Source organism: Cetorhinus maximus, chromosome 15 (genome assembly GCF_964194155.1).
Source record: "Cetorhinus maximus chromosome 15, sCetMax3.hap1.1, whole genome shotgun sequence".
Taxonomy (NCBI): domain Eukaryota; kingdom Metazoa; phylum Chordata; class Chondrichthyes; order Lamniformes; family Cetorhinidae; genus Cetorhinus; species Cetorhinus maximus.
The window spans coordinates 71,439,652-71,452,741 of NC_135893.1; the positions used below are offsets into that span (position 1 = coordinate 71,439,652).

At 44.0% G+C, this 13,090-nt stretch overlaps 1 protein-coding gene across 3 annotated transcripts in view; it reads left to right on the forward strand.

Moving 5' to 3' along the window:
* rnf216 (ring finger protein 216) overlaps positions 1 to 13,090 on the forward strand; it is a 187,634-nt gene that overhangs the window by 166,146 nt on the left and 8,398 nt on the right. For all 3 annotated transcript variants that reach the window (XM_078558616.1, XM_078558614.1, XM_078558615.1), the window contains exon 17: positions 11,331 to 11,400. In XM_078558616.1, coding sequence (XP_078414742.1) covers positions 11,331 to 11,400 — 70 coding nt within the window. The remainder of the gene's footprint in view (positions 1 to 11,330; positions 11,401 to 13,090) is intronic.

Consider the following 13,090-nt stretch of genomic DNA (forward strand, 5'->3'; position numbering starts at 1 on the left):
GGTTATTAGAATTATTGAGAAAATTATAGTGGTGCTGAGCCATTATCCTGCTGCATCTTGTATGCCTCAGACATCCCATTTCTGAAAGAGCAGCAGAATTTTACCATGGCATATCAAGAGAGAGGAGGGAAATCAGATGAATGAGGAGAGAAATGACCTCAAACCTGGAGGGAGCTGAATGATGGATGACATTTTGAGCAGCAGATGGGCTTAGGCAAGAGTGGAAGTGGGTGGTTATGGGTGGAAGGTAGGGTAGAAGAAGGCTCATGTGGCATGCAAAAGCACTGGCATAGACCAGTTGGACCAGAAGGCCTGTTTCTGTGTTGTAAGTTCAGTAAAGAGGCCCATATGGCGAAGAGGTATGGGTTTATAAGCTCACCTTAGGGCCGGAATAGCTTGTGATCAGGCTGATTCAACCTGCCACAGTGGCTAGGGTGGGGAGATTGAATCAGTGGCAAGGATATGCATTTTATGATGATGGCTGAAGACGGTAGCTTTGGTCTTTCCATTATTTAACTGGAGAAAATTGTGACTAGTCCAAAGCTGAATGTTAAGGCATGGGGTCTGGTAACTCAGATAGTGGAGGAATTGAGAGAGAAGGTGGAGAGAGAGCTAGGTGCTAGCCTGTAATTCAAAACAACATTCCAACAGAGTCAAATACTGCAAGGTTCCAGCTAATTTGAGTATTGCTGAAAAAAGATTATTTTTTTTGTCAAATCTTTTCGTATTGTACTAATCCAGACAATTCAAAAGAATACTAAATGTAAAGGGAACAACAATTTATACGGTATGAGAAGAGAGTGCTGATTGGTTGCCACTAACAGGCTGCTGCTGTCAAGCCAAAAAGACATTCTGCCTATCACACAAATGAGTAATGTGGTATACAAATTTCAATGCCAGTGTGATGCTAGGTATATAGGTCGTATGTCCCAAAAACTGGCAGAATGTATCAAACAGCATGTCCCTTCCACTGTTCACAACGGGCAAGGTACAGACCGTACCCAACCAGCCCGTGCATGCAAAACTCAAATCATAGTGTCCAACATTAGATGTGATTCTGCAATTGGACAACACTTGCGAAATAAAAACAGAATTACCTGGAAAAACTCAGCAGGTCTGGCAGTGTCGGTGGAGAAGAAAAGAGTCGACGTTTCGAGTCCACATGACCCTTCAACAGAACTGAGTATAGTTAAGAGAAGGGTGAAATATAAGCTGGTTTAAGGTGGGCGGGGGGAGAGAAGTTGAGGGTGGGGTGGTTGTAGGTGCCATAGGTGGGGGTTGAGGAGTCGGGGGTGATGGAGGAGTGGACCAGGGTGTCCCGGAGGGAACGATCCCTACGGAATGCCGCCGGAGGGGTGAAGGGAAGATGTGTTTGGTGGTGGCGTCATGCTGGAGTTGGCGGAAATGGCGGAGGATGATCCTTTGAATGCGGAGGCTGGTGGGGTGATAAGTGAGGACAAGGGGGACCCTATCATGTTTCTGGGAGGGAGGAGAAGGCGTGAGGGCGGATGCGCGGGAGATGGGCCGGACACGGTTAAGGGCCCTGTCAATGACCGTGGGTGGAAAACCTCGGTTAAGGAAGAAGGAGGACATGTCAGAGGAACTGTTTTTGAAGGTAGCGTCATCAGAACAGATGCGACGGAGGCGAAGGAACTGAGAGAATGGGATGTAGTCCTTACAGGAAGCGGGGTGTGAGGAGCTGTAGTCGAGGTAGCTGTGGGAGTCGGTAGGCTTGTAATGGATATTGGTGGACAGTCTATCATCAGAAATTGAGACAGAGAGGTCAAGGAAGGGAAGAGAAGTGTTAGAGATGGACCATGTGAAAATGATGGAGGGGTGGAAATTGGAAGCAAAATTAATAAATTTTTCCAGGTCCCGACGAGAGCATGAAGCAGCACCAAAGTAATCATCGATGTACCGGAGAAAGAGTTGTGGGAGGGGGCCGAAGTAGGACTGGAACAAGGAATGTTCCACATACCCCATAAAGAGACAGGCATAGCTGGGGCCCATGCGGGTACCCATAGCCACACCTTTTATTTGGAGGAAATGAGAGGAGTTAAAGGAGAAATTGTTCAGTGTGAGAACAAGTTCAGCCAGACAGAGGAGAGTAGTGGTGGATGGGGATTGTGCGGGCCTCTGTTCAAGGAAGAAGCTAAGGGCCCTCAGACCATCCTAGTGGGGGATGGAGGTGTAGAGGGATTGGACATCCATGGTGAAGAGGAAGCGGTTGGGGCCAGGGAACTGGAAATTGTTGATGTGACGTAAGGTGTCAGAGGAATCACGGATGTAGGTGGGAAGGGACTGGACAAGGGGAGAGAGAAGGGAGTCGAGATAACGAGAAATGAGTTCCGTGGGGCAGGAACAGGCTGACACGATCGGTCTGCCAGGACAGTTCTGTTTGTGGATTTTGGGTAGGAGGTAGAAGCGAGCCGTCCGAGGTTGGGTGACTATCAGGTTGGAAGCTGTGGGAGGAAGATCTCCAGAGGAGATGAGGTCAGTGACAGTCCTGGAAACAATGGCTTGATGTTCCGTGGTGGGGTCATGGTCCAGGGAGAGGTAGGAGGAAGTGTCTGCAAGTTGACGCTCAGCCTCCGCGAGGTAGAGGTCAGTGCGCCAGACAACAACAGCACCACCCTTGTCAGCGGGTTTGATGACAATGTTGGGGTTGGACCTGAGAGAACGGAGTGCAGTAAGTTCAGAGAGAGACAGATTAGAATGGGTAAGAGGAGCAGAGAAATTGAGACGGCTAATGTCACGCCGACAGTTCTCAATGAAAAGATCAAGAGAAGGTAAGAATCCAGAGGGAGGGGTCCAGGTGGAGGGAGAATATTGGAGGTGGGTAAAAGCTAAATAATCCTCTGTGTGCTAAGATTTACGCTGACAGCCAGTTTAAGATTGTCAGTTGGCTTTAACTGTGATGTATTCACGTGTACTGGAAGCTACGTATATTACTACACAAGGCTTATTCTTTGCAGACAGAAAGAACATGTGCACGTTTTGTGCCTCTTTCAGCTAAACAAAATAAGTGGACAGCCATTTGTTGGTTCATTCCTCAGGTCAATGCTTTGGCCAATCAGAGTCAAGCTGCCTGCCTTAAATTTCAAAGTGTTTGGCGGTTAACTGTCAGTCACCATCACCTGGTGCATTCTCCATGGCAATGCCTCCACCAGAGTCCACTTACCAAGCAAATCAGCACTCTCTTCTCATACAGTATAAAGTGTTGTTACCTTTACATTTGGTATTCTTGCGAATTGTCCTGATGAGTGCAAGATGAAAAGCTTCGACAAATAAATCTCTTTTTCAGCAATACTCAAGTTCTGTGCTACCAACCAACTAGTTCCATCCAACATTGCTGGACAATGACGAGTTCTTTAAATGCCATACGAGTCCACTATGCAGGATTGGATTTAAAAGTCCAAATTTGCTTGAAACACTCAATTTTTTGTAACGTGTCTCATGTGCATCAAAGTCTCTCATTGCACCTGTAAAGTTATTTTACCTTTTTAACTATATTCCTTGTTTTAGTTCTTATCTCTTTCTTTCTCCTTACTGGATTTGTAAGTTTTCTTTTGTTTTTCGTCCTGTTAGATTATATCTTTCAACAGTAAATGTTTCTTTTATTATAGTCATTCTACAGCACAGAACTTCACAATTTGTTTCCTGGGTTCTTGCAGTTACCAGATAGTCAATTGTTATACATGTTACAAAATGACAAATGGAGCTAGCGAGTTTCCTTGTAGCTATAATTTACCTTATTAACTGTAGACTGTATCTGTTATAAAGTGGAAGCAGTTAGGAATTAGTAATTCCGAGTCCTCTAAATGGTCTCTTTATTTTTAGCGCACCAATCATGATTGAACAAAAACAGTCCATTCATTGTAATCCTTGAAGGAAAATGGCACGCTATTTGAGGTTGAATCCTGTGGATTTTTGTCGGTGAATAAAATAAAATCATTTGGACTAAAAACAGAAAATGATACTCTGGTTAGTCAACATCTGTGGAGGGAGAAAGAATTACATTTTCAGGTGAATGACCTTTCATCAGAATTGTATAAGATCATTGCCCTGAAACACTAACTCTTTCCACAGATGCTGCCTGGCCTGAGTATTTCCAGCATTTTCTGCTTATATTTCAGATTTCCCACGTTCACAGGATTTACATGGAGCTACCCAAGCCAACGGCAACCACAATGTAAATATGCCAAACTTACTCAATCTAGCCACAGTGCAAACCCACTTTTTTACCTGGGCTTCTTCAGCACCTCAGAACCATCAGATCAAATGACCCATTGACTGCAAAATAAATAGCCTACTGGCTGCTACTTCTGTGTAAAAGAACCATCATACCGAAGAGAGGTTGATTTGAGATTGCTTAAAATACACACTTGTAGACACGCCACACTTCTAGATTCGCCACACTTTCTTCTGCTTCTCATGGGAAAACATATCTCCTGAAAACCGCCAGTCATATTATTAAACACAAGTTATCATTATCAAACACTTCTTCTTTCATAACAGTATCTTGTGTTTAACTGACTGTATATTTTGGAGGACATCCAACCTTATCAAACTTGTGCTATTTTCACTTTGACGACAATAAAACATGCAGTTGATAAGTGCCATATTTAACAGGAATTAATAGTAAAACAAATTCATTCTTTTATGAATATTTCCACAGGACTTGACTGTATGCTCTTATTTTACAATTTGTTCCATTATATATTGTAATATTCCCAGTTTCCACAAGTCAAAGAAAAAAAATTACATTTATTGGCACTTCAGGACATCTCAAAGTGCTTCACAACCAATTAAGTACTTTAGAAGTGTAGTCATTATTATAATGCAGGGAAACAAGGCAGCCAATTTGTGCACAGCAAGCTCCAACAAACAGCAGCAAGATCATTAATTTTTGGTGCTGGTTGGAGGATAAATGTTGTCGAGACTGGGAGAGTTCCCCTACTGTTCTTCCATATGTGCCATGGGATCTTTTGTCATACCCAAAAATAGTAGACTGGGCATTGGGTTAATGTCTCATCTGAAAGCTGACAGCTATGACAATGAAACACCCCTCTGATAATTCACTATTTATGGGACCTTGCTGTGTACAAATTTGCTGCCTTGTTCCCTATATTGTAATAGTGAGTGCACTTCAAAAGTACTTAATTGGCTGTAAACTGCTTTGGGGTATCCTGAGCTGGTGAAATGCAGAATATGAGTGCAAGTTTATTCTTTGCATCTATCTCTTTCATTCTTCCATCTTTCTTTCTTTCGATCTATCACAGAATTGTTGTTACGGTGCAGAAGGAGGCAATTTGGCCCATTGCGTCTGCACCAGCTCTCCAAATGAGCATTATAACTCAGTGCCATTCTCCTGCCTTTTCCCCATAACCCTGCACATTGTTTCTATTTAAATAATCATCTAATGCCCTCCTGAATGCCTCAATTGAACCTACCTCCACTACACTTCCAGTCAGTGCATTCCAGACCCGAACCACTTGCTGTGTGAAAATGTTTTTCTCACATCGCGTTTGCTTCTTTTGCAAAACACTTTAAATCTGGGCCCTGTCATTCTCAATCCTTTTACGACCAGAAACAATTTCTCCCTTTCTACACTGTCCAGCCTCCTCATGATTTTGAACATCTCTATCAAATCTCCTCTTAGCCTTCCCCTCTCCAAGGAGAACAGAACCAACTTCACTATATTCATAACTGAAGTTTTTCATCCCTGGAACCAATTTTGTAAACCACTTCTGCACTCTCCAATGTGTTTGCATCCTTCCCAAATTGTGGCACCCAGGACTGTACACAATACTCCAGCTGTGGTCTAACTGGTGTGCTATACAAATTCAGCATAACTTCCTTGCTCTTGTAGTCTATGCCCCTATTAATAAAGCTTAGGATACTGTATGCTTTATTAACTGCTCTCTTCACCTGTTCTGCCACCTTTAATGACCTATGTACAAAGACACCCAAGTCCCTCTGCTCCTGCACACCCTTTAGAGTTGTACTCCTTATTCTATATTGTCTCTCCATGTTCTTCCTACCAAAATGAATCACCTCGCACTTCTCTGCATTGAAATTAATTTGCCACCTATCTGCCCACTCCATCAACTTGTCCATATCCTTTGAAGTTCTACACTGTCCTTCTCACAGTTTACAATGCTTCCAAATTTTGTATCATACACAAACTTTGAAATTGTCCACTGCACACCAAGATCTAGATCATTAATATTTATCAGGAAAAGCAAGGGTCCCAATACTAACCCCTGTGGAACTCCACTACAAACCTTCCGCCAGGCCAAAAATATCCATTAACCGCTGGTTCCTGTTACTCAGCCAATTTTGTATCCATGTTGCTATTGTCCCTTTTATTCCATGAGCTATAACTTTTCTCAATTCTGTGGTGCAGCACTGTATCAAATGCCTTTTGGAAGTCCATGTACACCACATCAACAGCATTACCCTCATCCACCCTCTCTCATCAACATCTCTTCAAAAAACTCCAACAAGTTAGTTGTACACAGATTTCCCTTAAGAAATCTATGCTGGCTCTCCCTAATCAACCCACATTTTTCCATGTGACTAATTCTATCCCAAATAATTGTTTCTAGAAACTTTCTCACCACCGAAGTTAAACTGACTGGCCTGTAATTGCTGGGCTTATCCTCACAACCTTTTTTGATCAAGGGCATAATGTTTGTAATTCTCCAGTCCTCTGGCACCTCCCCTGAGTCTGGGGAAGACTGAAAGATTATGGCCAGTGCCCCTGCAATTTCCACTCACTTCCTTCAATATCCTTGGATGCATCTCATCCAGTCCTAGTGCCTTGTCTACTTTAAGTACCAACAGTTTATCCAATACCACCTTCTTATCAATTTTGAACCCTTCTAGTGACAGAGTTTCCTCCTCTGTCGCCATGGCCTAGGTAGCATCTGCTTCTTTGGTAAAGACAGATGCAAAGTATTAATTTGACATCACAGCCATGCCCCCTGCCAGCATGTGTAAATCCTCTTTTTGGCCCCTAATCAGCCCTACTCCTCCTTTTACCACCTTTTTACTATTTATGTGCGGAGAGAAGACTTTGGGATTCCTCTTTATGTTGACTGCCAGTCTTTTCTCATCCCTCTTCACATCTCTTATTTGCTTCCTCACCTCTCCTCTGAATCTTCTGTATTCAACTTGGTTCTCAATTGTATTTTCTACCTGATACCTGTCATAAGCAAACTTTTTCATCTTTATCTTAATTTCTATCTCCTTTTTCATACAGGGAGCTCTGCATTTGTTTGCCCTACCTTTCCCTTTTGAGGGAATATACTTTGACCTGTCCCTATTTCTTCTTTGAAGGTAGCCCATTGTTCAGCTACAGTTTTTCCTGCCAACCTTCGGTTTCAATCTATCTGTTCCAGCTCTGTTCTTGCCCCATTGAGGTTGGCTCTCCCCCAGTTAATTATTCTTACTCTGGATGGCCCACTGTCCTTTTCTACCATCACCCTAAACCTTATGATACAATGATCACCGTCTTCTAAATGTTCCCCACTGACACTTGATCTACTTGGCCCACCTCATTTCCAAGAACCAGGTCAAGCAGTGCCTCCTTTCTTGTTGGACTGGACACATGCTGCTGGAGAAAATTCTCCTGAACACACTCTAGGAACTCTTGCCCATCTCTGCCCTTTACATTACCACTATCCAAGTCTATATTCGGGTAATTGAAGCCCCCCATTATAACTGCTCTATAATGTTTGCACCTTTCTTTAATTTCCCTGCAGATTTGTTCCTCTACACCCTTCCCGCTAGCTGGGTGGCCTGTAGACTACACCGAGCAATGTGATTCTGTCCTTGAGCCCTCTGGGACATTCTCTTTCTCCAGCACTGCAATGCTGTCATTAACCAATACCACCACCCCTCCTCCTTTTCTTCCAGCCCTATTTTTCCTGAACACCTTGTACTCAGGAATATTTAGCACCCAGTCCTGACCTTCCTTGAGCCAGATCTCTGTTATTGCCACAGCATCTAATTCCGTATGGCAATCTGTAACTCACCAATCTTATTTACTATACTCTGTGCATTCACATACATGCAGTATAACCCTGATTTAGATTTCATTACTTTCTCCCATTCCAACTCCGCCTATTAACTTACTATTCTCTGTTCTAGTACTATCTGTCCCTCCCAGTATTTTGTGCAACTTGATATTACTCTCTGATATTCTCTCCTGGTTTCCACACCCCTGCTGAGTTAGTTTCAAGCCCCCCCAACAGCACTAGCAAAACGCCCTGCAAGGAACTCAGTCCCGGCTCATTCAGGTGCAACCTATCCAGCTTGTACAGGTGCCATCTCCCCCAGAGCCAGCCCCAGTGTCCGAGGAATCTAAAGCTCTCCCTACTGCAGCATCTTTCCAGCCACACATTCATTTGCCTTATCCTCCTACTTCTATACTCACTTGCACGTGGCACTGGGAGTACAAAGAACAAAGAAAGTACAGCACAGGAACAGGCCCTTCGGCCCTCCAAGCCTGCGCCGATCATATTACCCATCAACTAAAACATTTTGCACTTCCGGGGTCCGTATCTCTCTATTCCCATCCTATTCATGTATTTGTCAAGCTGCCTCATAAACACCACTATCTTATCTGCTTCCACCACCTCCTCTGGCAGCGAATCCCAGACACTCACTCCCCTCTGCGTAAAAAAACTTGCCCCGCACATCTCCTCTATAGTTTTCTCCTCTCACCTTAAATCTATGTCCCCTAGTAATTGACTCTTCCACCCTGGGAAAAAGCTTCTGACTATCTACTCTATCCATGCCACTCATAATTTTGTAAACTTCTATCAAGTCGCCCCTCAATCTCCGTCGCTCTAGTGAGAACAATCCGAGTTTCTCCAACATCTCCTCATAGCTAATAACCTCCAGACCAGGCAGCATCCTGGTAAACCTCCTCTGCATCCTCTCCAATGCCTCTATATCCTTCTGGTTATGTGGCGACCAGAATTGCACGCAATATTCCAAGTGTGGCCTAACCAAGGTTCTATACAGCTGCAGCATGACTTCCCAGCTTTTATACTCAATACCCCTGCCAATGAAGGCAAGCATGCCATATGCCTTCCTGACTACCTTATCCACCTGCGTTGCCACTTTCAGTGACCTGTGGACCTGTACACCCAGATCCCTCTGGGTGTCAATGCACTTAAGGGTTCTGCCATTTACTGTATAATTCCTGCCTGTATTAGATCTTCCAAAATGCATTACCTCGTATTTGTCAGGATTAAACTCCATCTGCCATTTCTCCGCCCAAGTCTCCAACCGATCTATGTCCCGTTGTATCCTTTGAGAATCCTCTTCACTATCTGCAACTCCTCCAACTTTAGTGTCGTCTGCAAACTTACTAATTAGCCCAGTTATATTTTCTTCCAAATCATTTATGTGTACTACAAACAGCAAAGGTCCCAGCACTGATCCCTGCAGAACTCCACTAGTCACAGCTCTCCATTCAGAAAAGCACCCTTCCACTGCTACCCTCTATCTTCTATGACCAAGCCAATTCTGTATCCATCTTGCCAGCTCACCTCTGATCCCGTGCGACTTTACCTTCTGTACCAGTCTGCCATGAGGGACCTTGTCAAAGGCCTTACTGAAATCCACGTATATAACATCCACTGCCCTTCCATCATCAATCATCTTTGTCACTTCCTCGAAAAACTCGATCAAGTTAGTGAGACACGACCTCCCCTTCACAAAACCATGCTGCCTCTCACTAATACGCCCATTTGCTTCCAAATGGTAGTAAATCCTGTCACGAAGAATCTTCTCCAATAATTTCCCTACCACTGACGTAAGGCTCACCGGCCTGTAATTTCCTGGATTATCCCTGCTACACTTCTTAAACAATGGAACAACATTGGCCATTCTCCAGTCCTCTGGGACCTCACCCGTAGCCAGTGAGGATACAAAGATTTCTGTCAAGGCCCCAGCAATCTCCTCCCTTGCCTCCCTCAGTACTCTGGGGTAGATCCCATCTGGCCCTGGGGACTTATCCACCTTTATATTCTTCAAGACGCCTAACACCTCTTTTTTGATCTCAACATGATCCAGGCTATCTACACACTCTTCCCTAGACAAATCGACCGCTAAATCCTTCTCTTTGGTGAATACTGATGAGAAGTATTCATTTAGTATCTCTCCCATTTCTTCTGGCTCCACACACAGATTCCCACTTCTGTCCCTGAGTCAGAGATTCCTACTTTTGAGTTCCTGCTTGCTAATTTTCTACCTGGCTCCGTAAATTCTGTCTGCAGGACCATGTTCCCCTTTCCTACCTATATTTCTGTCTAATTTTATACAAACCCCATGACATCGGTATAAGCTGAACCCTTCAGGTGAGAACAGGATCAGGTTTGATTGTGATGCCTCTGAGGATCTCTCAGTCTCTTGGCACTGACTGGCTGGTTGTATCTGCAAGGATACCTTTAGCAATGTAGGTGACAGCAATTAACATTGTAGCTCAGAGAAAACTCAGTGTGAGGTTTCAAACAGGCAGGTATTGACCTTCCGACTTGGCTGGCTCATCATCTTGGGGATAATTTTCCCCATGTCGGGCGGGCCGGTCGGGAGCGGGCGCGGAGCTGACTGGCTCCGCACCGCCAGTTTACGTGGGCAGGCCAATTAAGGCCCACCCAGCATGATTCTCAGCCGGTAGCGCTTTACCTGTGCGGGCGGAGGGAGGACGGGGAGTTGGGGCCTGCGTTCTTTCACGCATGCACGCGAAAGAGCGCAAAAATCTAGATTAAGTTCATATTGAAATATTTAAATAAAGAAAGTAAAAATTATTTAGACATGTTCCCTCATGTGACAGTGTCACATGAGCTGGGACATGTTTATGAATTGTTCAAAAAAAAATTTATAGATTTTATTAAACCTTCAGGAAACCTCATTCCACCCGTGGATGAGGTTTCCTGAAAAACGCGAAGGTTGCTTGGGCCCTTTGCCTGCCCGCCAACCTTAAGGTTGGACAGGCAGCCCTGTTAATTATCTAAATTAGTCTCTTAACGGCCTTAACAGGCCTTTGACAGTTTGGCAGACGCATCTGGCGCATGCCCGCTGAACAAAAGATCTGAATGATGCGCAGTGACATGGGGACGGTCACCGTGCATCATTTTACGCGTCAGCATGCCGGGCCCTCAACCGCAGGCCGACATGAAAATTCTGGCCCTTGTTGCTTGTACATTCAATCCAGGAAACTACTGGATCCAGTAATCTTGAAAGTGTTCTTGAATGGAATCTTGAATATCTTGATACTATCACTGTCAATAATGACCTCAATTTTCTGACAGGAAGATGATGAGAGACTCATCAGAGAGATTCAAAGTGAAGCTGAAAATGAACAAAAGAAAAGGATTGGAGGTAAGTCACCTTATTAAGTTGTTACATTATATAGAAATTTCAGCACAGAAACAGGCCATTTGGTTCAACTGCTGCTGGTGTTTCTGCCCCACTCAGAACATCTTCCCAGCCTACCTCATACCTGTCGGCATAACTTTCTATTCCTTTTTTCCTTCATGCTGGCTTTTTGGGTTGTATTTACTCTTGGTTAAATTTGATCTCACAGTAGCTATGATAGTAAACTTACAGCAGATTCTTAGTGTTTGAAGCATATAAAGTTACCTGACATTTTGCAATTAGCCCTCTTTGGGCCAGTCTCTGTCAGGTTGTTTGGCTTCTGAGAAACACGTAGATTTGATTTACTGACCAAGCTAAGTACCTAAACATGAAGTGTCACCAGTTTCTTTATTACTGATAAACTCACCAAATTATATTAAAGTTAAACACTGCACCCTTCCATAGAACCATAGAACACTACAGCACAGAAAACAGGCCATTCGGCCCTTCTAGTCTGTGCTGAAATATTATTCCGCTAATCCCATTGACCTGTACCCAGTCCATAACCCTCCAGACCTCTCCCATCCATGTATCTATCCAATTTATTCTTAAAACTTAAGAGTGAGCCCGCATTTACCACGTCAGATGGCAGCTCGTTCCACACTCCCACCACTCTCTGAGTGAAGAAGTTCCCCCTAATGCTCCCCCTAAACCTTTCCCCTTTCACCCTAAAGCCATGTCCTCTCGTGTTTATCTCTCCTAATCTAAGTGGAAAGAGCCTATTCGCATTTACTCTGTCTATACCCCTCATAATTTTGTAAACTTCTATCAAATCTCCCCTCATCCTTCTACGCTCCAAGGAATAAAGTCCTAACCTGTTTAATCTTTCCCTGTAACTCAACTCCTTAAGACCCGGCAACATCCTAGTAAATCTTCTCTGCACTCTTTCAATCTTACTGATATTCTTCCTGTAGTTAGGCGACCAGAACTGCACACAATACTCCAAAGTTGGCCTCACCAATGTCTTATACAACCTCACCATAACATCTCAACTCCTATACTCAATACTTTGATTTATGAAGGCCAGTATGCCAAAAGCTTTCTTTACAATCCTGTCTACCTGTGACGCCACTTTCAGGGAATTATGTATCTGAACTCCCAGATCCCTTTGTTCCTCCGCACTCCTCAGTGCCCTACCATTTACTGTGTATATCCTACCTTGGTTTGTCCTACCAAAATGCAACACCTCACACTTTTCTGCATTAAATTCCATCTGCCATTTTCTGGCCCATTTTTCCAGTTGGTCCAGATCCCTCTGCAAGCTTTGAAAGCCTTCCTTGCTGTCCACAACGCCTCCAATCTTAGTGTCATCAGCAAACTTGCTGATCCAATTTACCACATTATCATTGATATAGACAACAAACAACAATGTCTCAGCACAGATCCCTGAGGCACACCACTAGTCACAGACCTCCAGTCTGAGAAGCAATCATCCACTACCACTCTCTGTCTTCTCCCACACAGCCAATTTCGAATCCAGTTTACAACCTCTCCATAGATACCAAGTGTCTGAACCTTCTGAACTAACCTCCCATGTGGGACCTTGTCAAAGGCCTTACTAAAGTCCATGTAGACAACATCCACAGCCCTTCCTTCATCTACTTTCTTGGTAACCTCCTCGAAAAACTCTACAAGGTTCGTTAAACACGACCTA